The following is a 15087-nucleotide window of genomic DNA, read 5'->3' on the forward strand; positions in this document are numbered from 1 at the left end:
GCATAGTGCCTCCGAACCCGGTAGGGAAGGCTGATGGGAGCCCAGTGGAGTCCACACTGGGGAGTAGCCCTATATGCTAGCATGGGACCGAGAAAAAGAACTCTTCCAGTTAGCAAATGTTTCTGATTTTAAACGCTTACTACTCTAAGTCACCCAGCTGATGATAATGCCCCTCACTTTTAGCTATAGATGCTAGGGCCAGACATGGGGTTGGGAGCAGCAGGGCCCTTCCAGTGGAATGTGGATGCTTCAATGTCATGCCTTCCTACTCCAAGCCCATGCCCGCAGACGGCACAGAAGACCCTCCAGGGCTGGCAGACCCTCCAGTGGGCCTAGAATCAGGGGTGATCATTTTGGGCTCTGGCTCATATCCAGATCCCACTCTGCCTTTACCATGTGCCTCTATTTCATACACATGATTGTTGCTTGGATTAAAATGAGGCAATTGTAAAAATGTATTATAAACTATCAAATACCAAGTACGAAGTTAGTTCATTTACTCATTTGACAACTATCGAATGCTTACTGGGTGCAGGTACTATTTAGGCAGTGGTCCCAGATGTCCAGGTTCCCTCATTAAACAGGAGCCATTCAATAAATGTTTGTGGAATTAATGTGACACAGGAGTTCCTCCGAGTGTGTGTATGTGGCTGTGTGAAGGGAGTGGAGGGTGGGAGGAAGTGAAACTAACATGGTTTGAGGTCTTAGCGTGTGTGCCTGACACAACAACCCTGTGAGTCCTATGGGCCCATCGGAGAGAAATACATGAAGACTCGGAGTGACTTCCCGAGGCACACAGGCACTAAGTGACAGAGCCATATATGAATTCAGTTCTCGTGGACTCCGAACTTTGTGTTCTTTCCTCTGAATACGGTAGGAAAGGTTGCAGGGTGTCCTCTTTGCCACAGAACGACACTAGCTGGTTCCATCTCTAATCCATTTTTCTTCTCTCAAGAATCTCGCAGTCAATGATCCAGGCCAAATCCAAGTCCAAAATGATCACCCCTGATTCTAGGCCAGAAAGCAGGACTCATGGGAAAGCAGAAGGAGGCTGGCTCCATCACCACAAGCCAAACCTCATGCTCACAAATTTGCAGGTTTTAGGAAAACAACAGCTTTTGATCCATGCTCAAAATTCTTTCCATGGTAAGCCACTGTGAGAAAAATCTCACCCAAACAATGTATTCTTGGCAGCGGGAGAGTAGGCCTTTCAAACATACAGCTACCAGCGAGGACCCAGAATCATTCGAAGGCATCGTTGGTTTCCCCAGAAGACTTAGCCTTTTGAAATAAATTTTCAAATGATTTCATTTGCCCCTCTGCCCCCACTTCATCCTGAGGTCTCCCTTGCCTCTAACTCCTCGGAGAAGAGGATGATCATGGAGCTCTTGTCCTCATGTTGGTTTTCAGCTCAGCATCAATGCATTCTTTTCTCAAGTTTAGCACCAAATATTTATCCTAATAAAGAAGGGTGAAAAAAAGGAAGAAAAGAGAAAAGAACTAAAGAAGTTATTATCTGGCTTGGTCTCCACAAAGCCATCCCTGCAATTGGAAGTTATTGCCTAGACTTAAGAATAGATTTAAGAAAGACGGATATTCATTCATTCAGTCAGTCAATCAGTCAGCAGAAAACTAGGGTATTTTTGTGTCACTGAGGTGCAAGCCCTAGAAATGAACACAGAAGCCTCTAGTGTCTACACCAGATGAGGGAAAAGTCTAAAGAGCTACATTTAGAGCTGGGCAGACCCAGGCCCCCCAGACCCAGCAACACCCAGGGACTCCTGCCCATAGTGCTCAGGAAGGCGGCCTGGTCTTGGGGCCTAAAACACGTAGTGGAGGCCTCAGCTGCCTCCGTCGAGTTCACAAGTCTTCACTGAACCTCAGCAAGTGTGAGCCACCAAGCTCCAACCACTGCTGACCACAGAAGCAGACAACATGTGTACAAGAGACATCAATCAGCAACCAACTCTTGATAATTTAGGTAGGATTATTTTGTTCCAAAAGGCAAAACTAAGACCCAGGGGCCAGATTTCAGTTTGGGAGAAGGAAGATCGTAATTGTTAGAAATGCCACTAAGGAAGAAGGCGTCAGAATACTTTCCCTCATGAAAGGGGTTCAGTCAGAGCCGGAGGATCGTGCCTCAGAAATGCTGTTAGGGCAAGTGCGGCCTGGGACAGGGTCCTAAGATCTCTTCCAACTGTGTGTGTCTCTGATTAGCACCAAGTGAGTGGCTCAGCAGTTCATGCTACAGAGCGTCAGAGGCAGCACAAATGACCGTGGGCTGAGGTGGCGGTGGTAGGCTCTGTGGAAGGCCTTAAGTTCATGCCAGACCTGGAGGGTGTGGAGGTTTGGGGTAGATAGAGAGGCCCTCGACATGTTGCGTGGTTCAGGAAAGTACCCTTTACCTGCAAAGTATAGGGACTCCTACTTAGATGGCTCCTAGAGTTACAAAGGGAAATTAATTATTGTTTGTGATACACTTTAAGATTCCCCCGATGAAAGACCTTGTATAAATGCAAATTATTATTATTGTTATTAGAGGCACTAGCCATCTGGCCTGCCGGATACTGCCCTGGTGTAGCTCAGAGCAAAAGAAAAAAGATGCTCAGGTGGAAAGTTAGCTCTGGTTATTCCAGAGCAATTGCAGTAAGAAAGAGCAGCCAAGGACGGCTTGACCCAAGACTGTGAAAGTGGAGCCAGCTGATTCCGACTAGGGTCAGCCTGAGCTCTCTGCTCTCGGAGTCAGACGTCTTTGTTTCCCCCGGAGGTCGGGGCCCTGCTCAGATTTATTCTTTGACCCCTACAGGAACCAACCCTTTATTAGCAGAGGAGCTAACCATGAATGAGTGAGTGTTTGTTTGTCTGCTGGTCTGAAGGATGGAAGGAAGATGGCCAGGGTGGATGCTGGCCATCCATTCTGGGGGTCCTAAGTCAGATCTGGAGACAAAGGGGAGATACATAGAAACCTCAGACATGCACAGTGCCTCTGAGGATGCCTATTAAGGCTCTTAAGGGAACCCCTCTAGCAAAGCACAGGGAGAGGTCACTTGTTAATTACTGCTTTCACTTAAGAAACTCTGGCTAAAGTGGTTGAATTAATACCAAAGCAATAATAAAAATAATGGATAACAGTATATTAGACCTAGAAGTGAACTCAGAAGCCATCCCTTCACTTTACAGATGAGGCATCTGGGTCAGAGAGGTGAAGTGCTCATCCAAGGTCACATAGCAAGTGAAAAGCAGAGCTGGGATCACAACTCAAGCCTCCCCATTTCTGTAATGTTGGGCTCAATTATGTTGGGGTAACAATACCTCCCACGTAATAGCGCTGTCCAGACATAGTACTGCTCAGCAATCCTGAGGAATTTTAAGATGCCAAATGACTCCGTGTTAGAGGAACCTTCTGGGTTCCCTTTGCTCTTCTGGCTCATTACTTAGAGCACGTTTATGGTGCCTCTGTGTGTACCTGGTGGGTCGCACGTGCCCTTCTCGCGCTTTCTTTGCTTTCTCCCAGACACTCAGCCTCATTCTCCTAGGGTGCGTTAGCACTACCGGGAACCAGATGGGCAGGCAAGAGTGAAGTCAAGTTCATCCCTTTTGTCCTTTGTTATCACAGTCATAATTCTACTGAAAAGCCACCCAGTGTAAGTCCTTAGGTGAGGGATAAAGACACTAGTCAACACCTTTGTACACACAAACCTGAAAGAGGGAGGACCATTCAGGGGATTCCTAAGGATAAGTGTAGGTGTAATGGGAGTTGGCGGTAAGTAGCTCTCGAGATTCATGACTGGGCTGTTGGCAATTCCATTTTTAGTGGAGGGGACTGAAATACAGCTAAGATGTTTGGGAGGGGGAAAGTCACCACCAAATCAAGAAACTTTAGACATCATCTGTCTCACTCCCTCATTATGAAGCTGAGGAATGGGAGGAGTGATTCACCGTCATGCAGCGGATGGAGAGGCAGAGCCCTAGACCCCCGCTCCACTGCCAGGCTCTTTCCACTGAGAATAACGGTGGTGTGGAAAGAATGTGCACTTTGAAGTCGAGCGGCTCAGGAATCAGAAAGCGCATAGCCACCTATTAGATGTGTGATCTTAGAAGAGTTACTTTGCATCTCTGAACTGTAAATGTCTCATTGGCAAAAAGAGATAATATTTACCAGGTCGCAGGCCCATTAGGAGGAGTAAATTAATAAAGATGAAAATAAATAGCATGCTGTCTGGCAGGTAGTAGGCACCTCCCTTGCTTTATACTCCTGGCTCCTAGACTTTTACCACAATGCTAATCCAGTACATGTAACTGAAACAAGTTTCACGAAACAAACGTGTCTCCTTGCCACACGTGATGCACTCTGTTTTTATTGACTTTAATTTTAATACTGGTCAGGACCCACTAAATTGGTTTCACAGCACACTAATGGATTACACCCATCATTTGAACAAGCCTATTTGATACCATGTGTGGATATCACTTATCCACATTGTATGTATGTTCCTCCTTTCTGTCCGTCCTTCCCGCCCTCCCTCTCTGTAACTGGTGCACAGTGCAGGGCCCTGAGCTGGTGCAGAGCAGAGCGAGCCCTGGGGACCAGCAGGGCAGGTGAGCTCTTTCCACCCTCTGCCATGCACCTCATCATGATCAAGAAGACCCATAAGGCCTTCCACCTGCCAAAAGTTCTGCCTCCTCCTGCCAGCCTGGAACTTCCCCCACGTGCCAGCCCAGTTCCTATTGAGGCCTCTGCACCGGCAGGGATGGTAGGCCTCTGGCATCCTCTCCCATTGAATAATTTCTTTATTTGGAATTGCTGCTTTTCCACCTGTGAGCTCAGAGAGCCAGGCATCTGGGGAGATGATTTCAGCCGCCAGGCGGGGGTGATTAGAGTGAAAAGAAGAGGAACCATGGCCATCCTTGCTGCCCCTCCCCTAGATCTTCAAGGGGCCTCTGTGAGCACTGAGCTAGGAGGGCGAGTACCCAGAGTGCTGGAGTGATCAAACACTGCCCAAAAGGCAGCAGGCGGGGGCCCGAGCAGCATGATGCTGAGAGTCCAGTGGGAGAAACCAAATTTATAACCAAGCAAACACTTAAAAGCCCCAGAGAAACTGTCTGGAGAGGAGAAGATAGTTTTATGTCCCAAAGAATCGATCTCCTGAGTGTTGTCTCAGTCCTTTGGGGGTCTGGCAATTTCCTGTGGAGGCTGATGCCTGGCAGTGCTGAGCATAAGCCTTGAGGCAGCATCCCCACCAGGGTGTAACTTGGGGTCTGGATCCCGCACTGGCCAAGACCAGTGTACAGGCAGCTCAGCTGGAACCCTGAGCATTTCCTCTTTGAGGTCCATCCTTTGGTTTTTCCCCTTTGGCTGACTAAGTAGGGGAGGGTAATCTGTGACCTTGGTGGTGACTCACTGCCATCAGACAGGCGACCAGTTCTCCCCAGCAGTTCATCACAGGTGGGCTACAGATTGAGCAGAGGACTTGAGGGGCCTGCTGCTGAGGTACTTGCCACCTGAGGCACTCCAGACAGGTGGAGATGGGGATACAAGCTGAGCACAGGGCTCCACATTCCTTAGTTCTCTGCACCCAGTACCTGACTTCAGCCCAGCCAGGTGTACCCCATCAGGTGTACCCCATCAGGTGGGCCCCAGCCAACTCTGGAGAAAGACCTTTGATAATAGCTGTCATTATTATATGCCATACGAAGGGGACCATCAACTTCTCTGGCGTTCAGTTTTCCCTTCCCAGTAACGATTAGACTATATGGCCTGTGAGGTTTCTTTCTGTTACAAAATTCCATAATTCTAATGTACATCTTTAAATAAGCCACATGTTTATATTAATTTGAGAAATATTTATTGAGGGGCTGCCTTCCTCCTCTGGGCTCCGTCTCTGTGCGCACGCATCTACCATATCCCAGCCACTCTCCCACACCCCACTAGAAGCTCCTTGATGGCAAGACCCACTGACACGTTCCTCTGGGATGCACAGAGACGGAGCCCAGAGGAGGAAGGCAGCCCTGTGGCTGGGGAGGGCTCGGCAGCCCATGAGGACTCCTCTGTCGCTCCATCTCGTTTGGCTGCCTGGCCCCCTCCTGTCCTCCTCCGCCTTCTTGTACACTGCACCAGGGGCTGCCCAGGGAGCAGGGAGCAAAGCCTGCAGTTGCAGACGCTGACTGTAGGCTGCTCTGGCCCGAAGGAACTGGCCAGGCTCCAGAGGGCCTCCTTGGAGCGCCTCAGAAGGAGAGAGAACCACTAGGTAATTTTGATCATTTTAGTAAGCATTTAAAAATACCCTATGATTTAGAAGGAGCCAGATTTCATCCCAATACTTTGATGTCTAGAAATGGATCCCAGTTGGTTGTTTGTTGAAGTCCTCCTAAATAGCTTTCGCTTTAATTCAACACATACTGAGACTACAGCCTCGGCCGTCTTACAGTCGAAGAGCCCGAGCTGTATAAGACATCGTCTAGTCACCAATCTCAGCATCTCAGACTCAGGGCAGACCGTGGCTGGGCCTCAGGTTGGAGGCCCCGTGTGCCGTGGAGTACAGTAGAGGGGAGATTTCAGCTGAAGGCCAGGGCCACTGCCTGATGCTGTGAGCGTGTGATATTTTGTTCTCAATATAATATCAAGCCTTTGCATCTCAAGTGTATGAATTTTCTTGTTTTGCAAGTTCGGACCCCCTAAAAACGAAGCAGGCCTGCCACAGGGTTGGCTCCTTTCGGGAGACTGTACGTGAGCCAGTTACAACCACCGGTTTGTTCCTGAAGCCCCACCAGAGAGCCAGGCCGCCATCGCCCGGGGCACAGCTCCAAAATAAGCTCCCGTAGCGCCAGTCACTTGCTCACCAGGGCACCCAGAGTTGGGCGGGCAGTCTTCACAGTGGCCTTTGGAGAGTTGGGGTGAAGGGCACTGAAGTAGAACTGGTCTCTTTGTAGAGATCCTATTATGAGGGGTGACCCCTTTGACACGGGGAGAGTAACCCCAAATGAGTCAGTATTTACAGTGGCCATTCAGGACAATGAGGACAAGGCAAGACCACAAGGAATGATTAGCAGGACTTGTCTTACACTATTTACAGGACTACTTTGATTTTCAGACCACAGTCGGTTTGCATATGACTGATTGAAAACATGTGCCAGTTGAAGTCACAGCTGCAGAAGAAAACTGGAAAAAGAAATGAGCCTTAGATGTTTTGGAACTTGCCTCAATTTGCCAAAATGAATTCTGATTTGATTTACATGTTCTTGGTTTCCTGACAATGAGGGTCGTGTCCCTGAGCCACTTCTCCCGCCCCACCCCACCCCACCCACCCCACCACCACGCTGGCCTGACTCTGGCAAATGTCATAAGGCTCATCTTATGCTTGCCCAAAGAAAAGCATTTTTGAATTCCAGAAAGAGCCTACTTTTGGTCCAGTTTTGGAAGAAAGCAATTATTTAGGCTCTTGCAAAATAAAAAGTCCTAAGTAAATGAGGCTAACGGCAGCAAGGTCCCCTCCCCGTGGTTGTGCCCCAGTGGGAAGACGTGCTCCAGTGGCACTAGGATCAGGGTGACATTGAGCAGGTGTCTTAACTCACTAAGCTTGGTTTCTCGCCTGCAAAGTGAGAGCATGGCTCCTGTCACACTCGACAGAATGAACTGGGGTGAGCACCAGCTGTGCACACCTAACCTGCCTCGTGTGGTTCCTCCTCTTTCCCCAGAGGCCCTAACCTCTTTGGGCTTTATAGTTCCTGTTTTTTGTTTTCATTTTCTTAAAGTTGTATTGATTCAGATTTTCAGATGTTGATTTCATGGATTTTTGTTCTTTTGAAAAGAGCCATTGAATAAATAAAAATTATAATTCCAGGAAGGAAAAACCCTGTTGATGAGACCTTGTTGAACAAGGTTTCTAACTGCCTTCTCCCCAGGGCCTCTGAGCACGTTCCTGACAGTTCCCTGTCGTAACTTTCTTCAGTGCCCCCAGAGCCCCTTCCCTGGGATTGTTTCCCCTGACAGCTCCAGCCCTCTTCTCAGTGGGAGGACAGAGGGCTGGCTGAGAGGAACAGGCCTTCTGTGCTCGTAAACTGCCTGTGCTGCCTCTAAACATCTGCTCGGAGCTCTGCAGTGTCCATCGCTGACCTGTCCTGTTTGTGAAAGACAGAGAATCAAGACGCGGTCAGGTCACGTGGCTTGCTGAGGGTCCCATGGATATCTCAGAACCATAACTAGGTGGCACTTAGAGATCAAGTGTAAATCTTCCTGTGACAGGTAAAGAAACTGAGTCCAAGTTCCCGATGACAAAACAAGCCAGAGTCTGGACTAGAACCCACGTCTTCTGCCTCCTGGTTCAGTGTTCTCTCCACTCCCCTCACTGCCTCCCCGTTACGATGCACGCTGTCCTGAACAGAGAAAGATCTGTTTGAGGCCAGCTTCAGGACCCCATCGTGGGCAGTCAGATCCCCGTGATTCTTAATCATCATCCAGGTCACGGCTTCAGCCTACCCCTGGACCAAGCGGGAGCACACCAGCAGGTTGGGGCAGGAAGGGTGTGCGGGTGCCTCTCACTATAGAACTCGTCTTTAGACACCACAAGTGCACCACTAGCAGCTCTGGACTGGATTTGAAGAGACGCACCATGTCCCAGTGACCTCGGCTGGGTGGTTATCCCTGAGGCCAGCTGTCTTGGTGCCTCCAACTACCTGCTTTATAAGATAAGTGGACAAGTGACCCACGAAGCCACAGGGGAAGGAATGAACTGAGGGCAAGGACCCTAGGACCACTGTTTCCACACAGGGTCCGGCTGTCCCCACAGACTCAGCCTCTCCCTCTCAGATCCGGCTCGGTCCTTTGTCAGCAGTTGACATCTATTGATCATCTGTTATGCCAGGTGCCAGGCCAAGTGCTTCCTTGGATCATCTCATTTAATCCTCACGAGGATTACCCTTTAAGGCAGGCGTTATTATTTCCCTTTGTAGTTGAAGACACTAAAACTAAAGAGGCGAGTCATTTGCCCAAGCAATACAGTAAGGAGCCAGGCCCGGCCTTGAGCCCAGGTGTGGCTGGCTCCAGAGCCCACACTGCACCACTTGTCCTTCACAGCCCATGGCCACAGGGCCCCACATCGTCAGGCTCTGCCCCCCACTTTGTAGATGTGCCCAGAGAAGAGCTTTACCCCTGGATCCAAGATATAGAAGAGCAGACTTGCTGGGCAATTCAGTCCCCAACTCCTGCTCCAAGAAGTCTGTCTGCTCTGTCCCCTACTATGCCTGTGCGCCCAGGCCAGGCCAGAGCCAATCCTCTGAGTTCACGGAAAACCTACCCAGCCTCGCCTGGGGTCAGTTCTTTTAGTTTTATTCTCCTAACCTGAGACTCTAAAATTGGACTGAGTTGTGATTTTATAAAACCCACAGCAAAAGGATTGAGATCAGTGAAGAGGGTCAGAACCTCACTTTGTCCTAAGGCATACTGAGCTCCAGTTTGCTCTAAAAATAAACTCCCTTCCCCTGTGACTAGAATGAGGAGCTTGACCGCCACGGGGTCCTCTCCCTGCTGACCGGAAGCCTTGGCCAGTTAATGGGGAGGTGAGACCTTCCCTCGCCCACCACGTAACACACACTTTTAAAGCTTGTCATACACTTTGTCTTTGGGTCTCAGATTTTTTAAAAGGTGACAGATAACTAGTGCCAATGGCAAGATATACTCTGGACAGCTCTCCATTTTCTCCAATTAAAAAAAAAAAAAAAGTGAAGTAAATGAAAACAGCGCTTTAAAAAAATCTATACACGGGTGGGAGCCACGTGGTTTTCCTTTTCCACCTCCACCCTCTCCCTTTACTGACTCGAGGATGGGCTGAGAGGCACTCGCTGACAGCTGGTAGCATCATGCCTTTAAATAGCCTTCTCCGTGCTGCTTCCCCCCGGTGTCACGCAGTTCGCCCTGGCAGGGAAAGCCCAGGACAGGACAGGAAACTTCAGAACTTTCTGAGGGAGGAAAGAACTTGCTGTAAGATATGCTCCCTCTTGCCAAGACCTTTTGGTCTAAGGAGCTTGCGCTGTTGCAGCCACTTCCCCTAGAAGTTTCCAAGGAAAAACTAAGCTGCTCCTTCCTCCTCCCGTTGTCTCCTGTGAGCGTCACATCAGGGTGGGCTCATCCCCACTCCTCTCCACGAGGAGACAGAGCTCAGGGCTTCTCACCCCAGGTCTAGGGCCCTTTCTACCCCAGCACGGTCCCCCCTCTTCATAAGGACGATTGTGGCACGGGACAGTGGGGAGGAAAGGGCTTGAGGTCCTACGTCTCAGAGAAGGCGATGGTTCAGCTGGCTCAGGACCGTGTTGAGCAAGATGTGGATGAAGGAGGGGGCTTCATCTCTCTTTCTCTTTACGCGTTGGCATAGTTTAAAGTTTGAGAACGGGTTATATTTTCTTCCTCCGTACTTGAATATTACATTTGTCTGCTTCCTGGGGCTGCTCTCCCTCACTTTGTTAAACAGCGTGTAATGGACATGGCTTAACTGCTTCCCGCAAACTGGTGGCTGTCAATAGTCACCTTAATTACAGCCCAGAGGCCTCACTGAGTGTTCTCTGTGGGCAGGCCTGTGGGGTCACCAAGAAGAGGACGTGCTCCCCGCTTTCCAGGGCTGGCAGTGCAGCCCAGCAAGCAAGATGTGAGCACATGTGACAGATGCCCTGGAAGAATCACAAAGAGTATCTATGAACGGGGAGAGAACTGTCTGGTGACCAGGGAAGGCTTGATGGGAGCAAGGACATTTGGCCTGAGCATCAATAAGACCCAAAGGTGGAAAATGGCATGTGTGGGGAAGAGCAAGTGGCCGAATCGTGGGCGGACGAGGAGAGCTCACATCCTAGACGTGCATGGGCTTTTAGGGGTCTGCGGCATGCCCCAGTTGCATGTAACATCGCAGTAGGGAGACTTACCTGCAGTGTTTCTAGGAGAGCATCCTTGGCTTTTTTAGATTCTCGAAGTGTTTGTGTGTAGGAGGGGGAGTGGTTTTACGATTCCAAAAATGTACTGGAGGAAAAGGTTAATTTTTTTTTTAATGTGTTCTGGATGGAGCCAGACAGTGAAAGTCATAGAGTGCCAGGCTGTGAGTTTGGGGAACCTGAAGATTCTCGGTTGGGTTAGTGACTGCTCTCTGAGAATTTATCTAGTTGAAGCAGAAAGGTGAAGTTGGTCTTGTGTCCAGGGGAGCAACAGGCCTCTACAGCAATTTTATTGAAAGGTAACAAGAAGGTGTCAGGAAGGAGAGGGGGATATGGGAAGGAAGAAGAACCCGCAGGATGAATTCAGCACAGGGGTCTAGGGAGAAGTAGGAACAGGGTTCCCTTACAAAAGTGCAGATGGGCCAAAGCACTTTCCAAGACCTAATACTGGGGAGCACTTCAGTTGGGACAAACATGCTGGTTTGAATAACGCAGAGACATCCAGGTCAGTGTCCTGCAGGTGGTTGGAAATGTGGGACTAGAAGTTTGGGAGAGAAATGAGGGCTGGAGACCCAGACTGGCTGGTTCGCTGCTAAGGGTGGCGTAAGCCTGAGAGTAACCACGCTGTGCCTGAGCCCGAGTGCAAAGTCACACAGGAGAGACCTGGGGAAGGTGTTCCTCTGGGGAAGGAGGCGGAGTGAGGAAGAGAGAGGAAGGAGCTCGGCCAAGCCGCCGGAACGCAAAAAAAAACGGGGGCTTCCAGCGCAGGGAGCCAACATTTAAGTGCAGGGAGGTTTCGGAGGCTAGGACTGAGAAAGCCAGAGCAAAGGGGTGAAATTCAAAACAAGGTTTCAGGGGTCTCGGTGTTGGGGGACGGGAAGGTAGTCAGGTGTCATCACTAACTGCATTGTGCTGGGATCTAGGGTGGCCCCAGCCTGCTGAGTTGCGTGGGGCTACTCGCCCCTGCACCAAAGGATCCCTGTTTGAGTTTTCAGGACTCCTGAGCCCCTTCGCTCTCTTCTAGCTGCTTCGGCTGGTCTGCCTCTTGTCCTTAAGTTAGCCCCTCGGCTCCTTCTATTTGCTGTTCTGATCTCCTGGGAGCCTGGTGCACCAAGCTTATTGGAACCATATCCTACATAACGGACTGTGGGAGGCTCCTTGGGTGAGGTACCTAAGGTCTTTGCAGTCTGGGTGACAAGTCTTCTTGGTGGCCCTTCCTAGTTGTCACGATTCTGGGTGAGCCACTTGAGTAAGGTGTGACCACTCTGATCTCGTGGGAGTCAGTGGCAGGGGAGGAGGAAGTAGGAGGCAAGCCTGGCTGACCAGGGCGTGGGGTGCCCACCCTGGCTTCTCCAGCTTCCTTTCCCTCTACTTACTTTCTCATCCTTTATCTTCTGGCAGACCTTTTGGTTCCCAGCTCACAGCTAGCCGTCCCATGCCCCCAAGCCTCTGCGTCTGCTGTGTCTTTTGCCTAGAACCCCGCAATGCCTGCTGTCTCTCCTGATTGCCCCAGACTGGTGCCTCCTGGCACCTCCACAAGTGCCCTTACCGCTCAGTATCACTTACGTGTCTGTCTCCTCCTCTAAACTAAGATCTCCTGCATGGCGGGTGCCATGTCTGGGTCATCTCAAACCCTGGCACCTCATACAGCGCCCGGCACAGAGTGGGCCCTGCACATGCCCCTCTCCTGATGGGCGATGAAGAGCCCGCTTCCGTTCCAATCTGGGTGCCAGAAAGTCTAAACAGCAGAGGAGCACGCCCCAGATCCTGCCCCTAGTCTTTGACCGGGGAAGGTTTTCTGATGACCAGCTTGGCTTTCTTTCCAGCAGAACAAACTACATATATGTTTAGAAATAAATGTAGACCATGGGTCACTTAGAAATCCTTTTTATTAGACCCTCTTTGTCTACATGAAGTCAAAGATCCAGCTGAGTGAAAAGTGCAACCCTCGTGATATTTCAGATCACCAAAACAGCTGGGTGTTTGGCTTGGTCACACTGTGGCTTGAAGGCTTTGTCTTATGCCTGGGAAACGGCAGACGGAACCTGAGTACTGCTGTCTAATAGGATTTGGCAGCCAGGAGGGTCTGCGTACAGGCCCTTTAAATATTCATGCAAGATAACACAGTAGTGAAGTACATGTTCATCCCTTGGAAAAATCCAGAAGGTTTTGCATCAGCAGGAAGGAAAATCCAACCCAAGATGCATGAACAATAAGTAACAACTGTTCTGAGTTAGGTTGAAAGCTCTGCGTTGCACTTTTTTTTCAAATTGTTTGTGCTAACCACAATTTTTTTCTCTCTCTCTTTCCCACCAGGGCTTATTTCAAAACCTTTGTCCCTCAGTTCCAGGAGGCAGCATTTGCCAATGGAAAGCTCTAGGAAACACCACTCTTGAGAGGTGGCCAGCCAGACTGTTCTGTCCACATGCGTGTCAGCACATATGGCCGTTTCCTGGAAGCCACTTGGAATGTCTTCATGGCAGTGTTTTGCTCACACAGCAGCTTTGCGTGTCCCGTCTGGAACCCAAACGAGCTGGCTGGCGGTAACCTGTCCTTGAGCCCCTACCTCTGGTCGCTCCCTCTTTGTTTCCTTCTATATATTTCTTAGTTGGAAGAAATAAAGTCACAAATTATGATGCAGTGTTTTTCCAGGGAAAGTAAGACGTTGTAAATGCACACACCCTGATTCCAAAGTCCTTGTCTCTGAGACCGCTTTTAAATTTTAAGATTAACCCCCGCCTTTTCTTTATTCTGCCTCCAAAACTAATGTCTTACGTGTGTGTGTGTGTGTGTGTGTTTGTGTGTGTGTGTGTGTGTGTGTGTGTGTGTGAGAGAGAGAGAGAGAGAGAGAGAGAGAGAGAGATTTACACCCACCGTTCCCCATTGCGGGGCTGTACTCCATTGGAAAAGGCACTGCCTGAACGGATCTGACCGACCTGCAGTTTCGGCCATCACCCTGACAGGCCCCAGGCTAGAGCTCAGGAACCACTGGGATGTGGCACCAACCACCCCCCTATTCCTCCAGCTCCCTGCGTGCACCGTGGGGACAGCCCATCCTGATCCAGGAGGCGGTCATTAAAGCTTGCTGAACACGTCCATGAATCTGTCCCTCTCTCCCCTCACCCCTCCCTAAGCTAATGGCAGAGCTAGTGGGGCCTTGGCAGTACTGTGCGAATTATACCTGAAAGACCCGTAGGGTCTGTGGGTTATCACTGGCCTGTGTGCTGTCCAGACTCAGGCCCACAGCACGGCCATCCAGGGCCGCTCCTCACGTGTGTCCACACCCCAAGTAAACGGGGGCTTATTTTTTTTCCCCCAGTAAAGGATGTTGTGCTCTGCATAAGCTTGTGAGCATGGAGATAATATGATTTTTAAAAAGACTTTCGGCCCCCTTAGCACAGGGAGAGGCTTTGGACTGATTTTCCGAGGGGGAACCAAACAGCAGAAGGTGATACCAGCAACTTCTTATTTCAGATGTCGGGGATTCAGAAGCAGCATTTGTGAGATTTTATTTCTACCCCTCCCCGCAGACAGCAACAGAAGCAAGTGGTGCTGTAAATGGGTGACAGTCACCTGTATGTTTTCAAACATTTCTTGCTAGTTCCGCCCATCATCAAGCATTGTACTACACACAGTGCAGCCCAGGACTAATTAGTAAATGACCATAAAATGCTTTGAAGATGGAAAGTGCCATATATGAGAGCACATTACTATTACCTCATAAATCCTGTCTCCAGCTTACTCAGCCCTTGTAATTTCAATGAATCTTTAGCTCAGCGCAGACAAGGACGAGGACTCAGATGTGTTTACTAATAATACCTAGATATGATTAGGGCATCTCCTGGAGTCTCCTGGGGAGGAGGCACAAGAGACCTGGGCAGCCAGTGTATTCAGCCCACTCCCAGTCGCGGGCTGGCTTCCTGAGGACCCAATGCCTACAGGCAGGCGGAGCTCCATTTGAGAGCCCATTTCTTCTGGGATGAACTGGAAAGAATATTAGCTTGAGGAAGAGAGAGACTTATATTTGAATCCTGGCTCTTCAGAAGTTTTAAAAAGAGAAACAAGGAAGGAGCTCTGATTTGTACTGTTTGCCAGTTTCCAATGTGTCACTGCTCCCACCGTGGCCGATTTAAGCTCTGAGTGTGAGATCGTCAGATGCCGAATGGGGCAGGG

The 15087-nt window shown here is 49.8% G+C and overlaps 1 protein-coding gene across 4 annotated transcripts in view; it reads left to right on the forward strand.

Annotated features, from left to right (window-relative positions):
* Positions 1–13554, forward strand: part of BABAM2 (BRISC and BRCA1 A complex member 2) — a 362799-nt gene extending 349245 nt beyond the window's left edge. For all 4 annotated transcript variants that reach the window (XM_011370731.2, XM_023536945.1, XM_011370732.1 and 1 more), the window contains one exon: positions 13231–13554. In XM_011370731.2, the coding sequence (XP_011369033.1) occupies positions 13231–13294 (64 nt within the window). In that variant the 3' untranslated portion in view covers positions 13295–13554. The remainder of the gene's footprint in view (positions 1–13230) is intronic.
* Positions 13555–15087: the final 1533 nt, after the last annotated feature.

Source organism: Pteropus vampyrus, unplaced genomic scaffold (assembly GCF_000151845.1).
Source record: "Pteropus vampyrus isolate Shadow unplaced genomic scaffold, Pvam_2.0 Scaffold173, whole genome shotgun sequence".
Classification (NCBI taxonomy): Eukaryota; Metazoa; Chordata; class Mammalia; order Chiroptera; family Pteropodidae; genus Pteropus; species Pteropus vampyrus.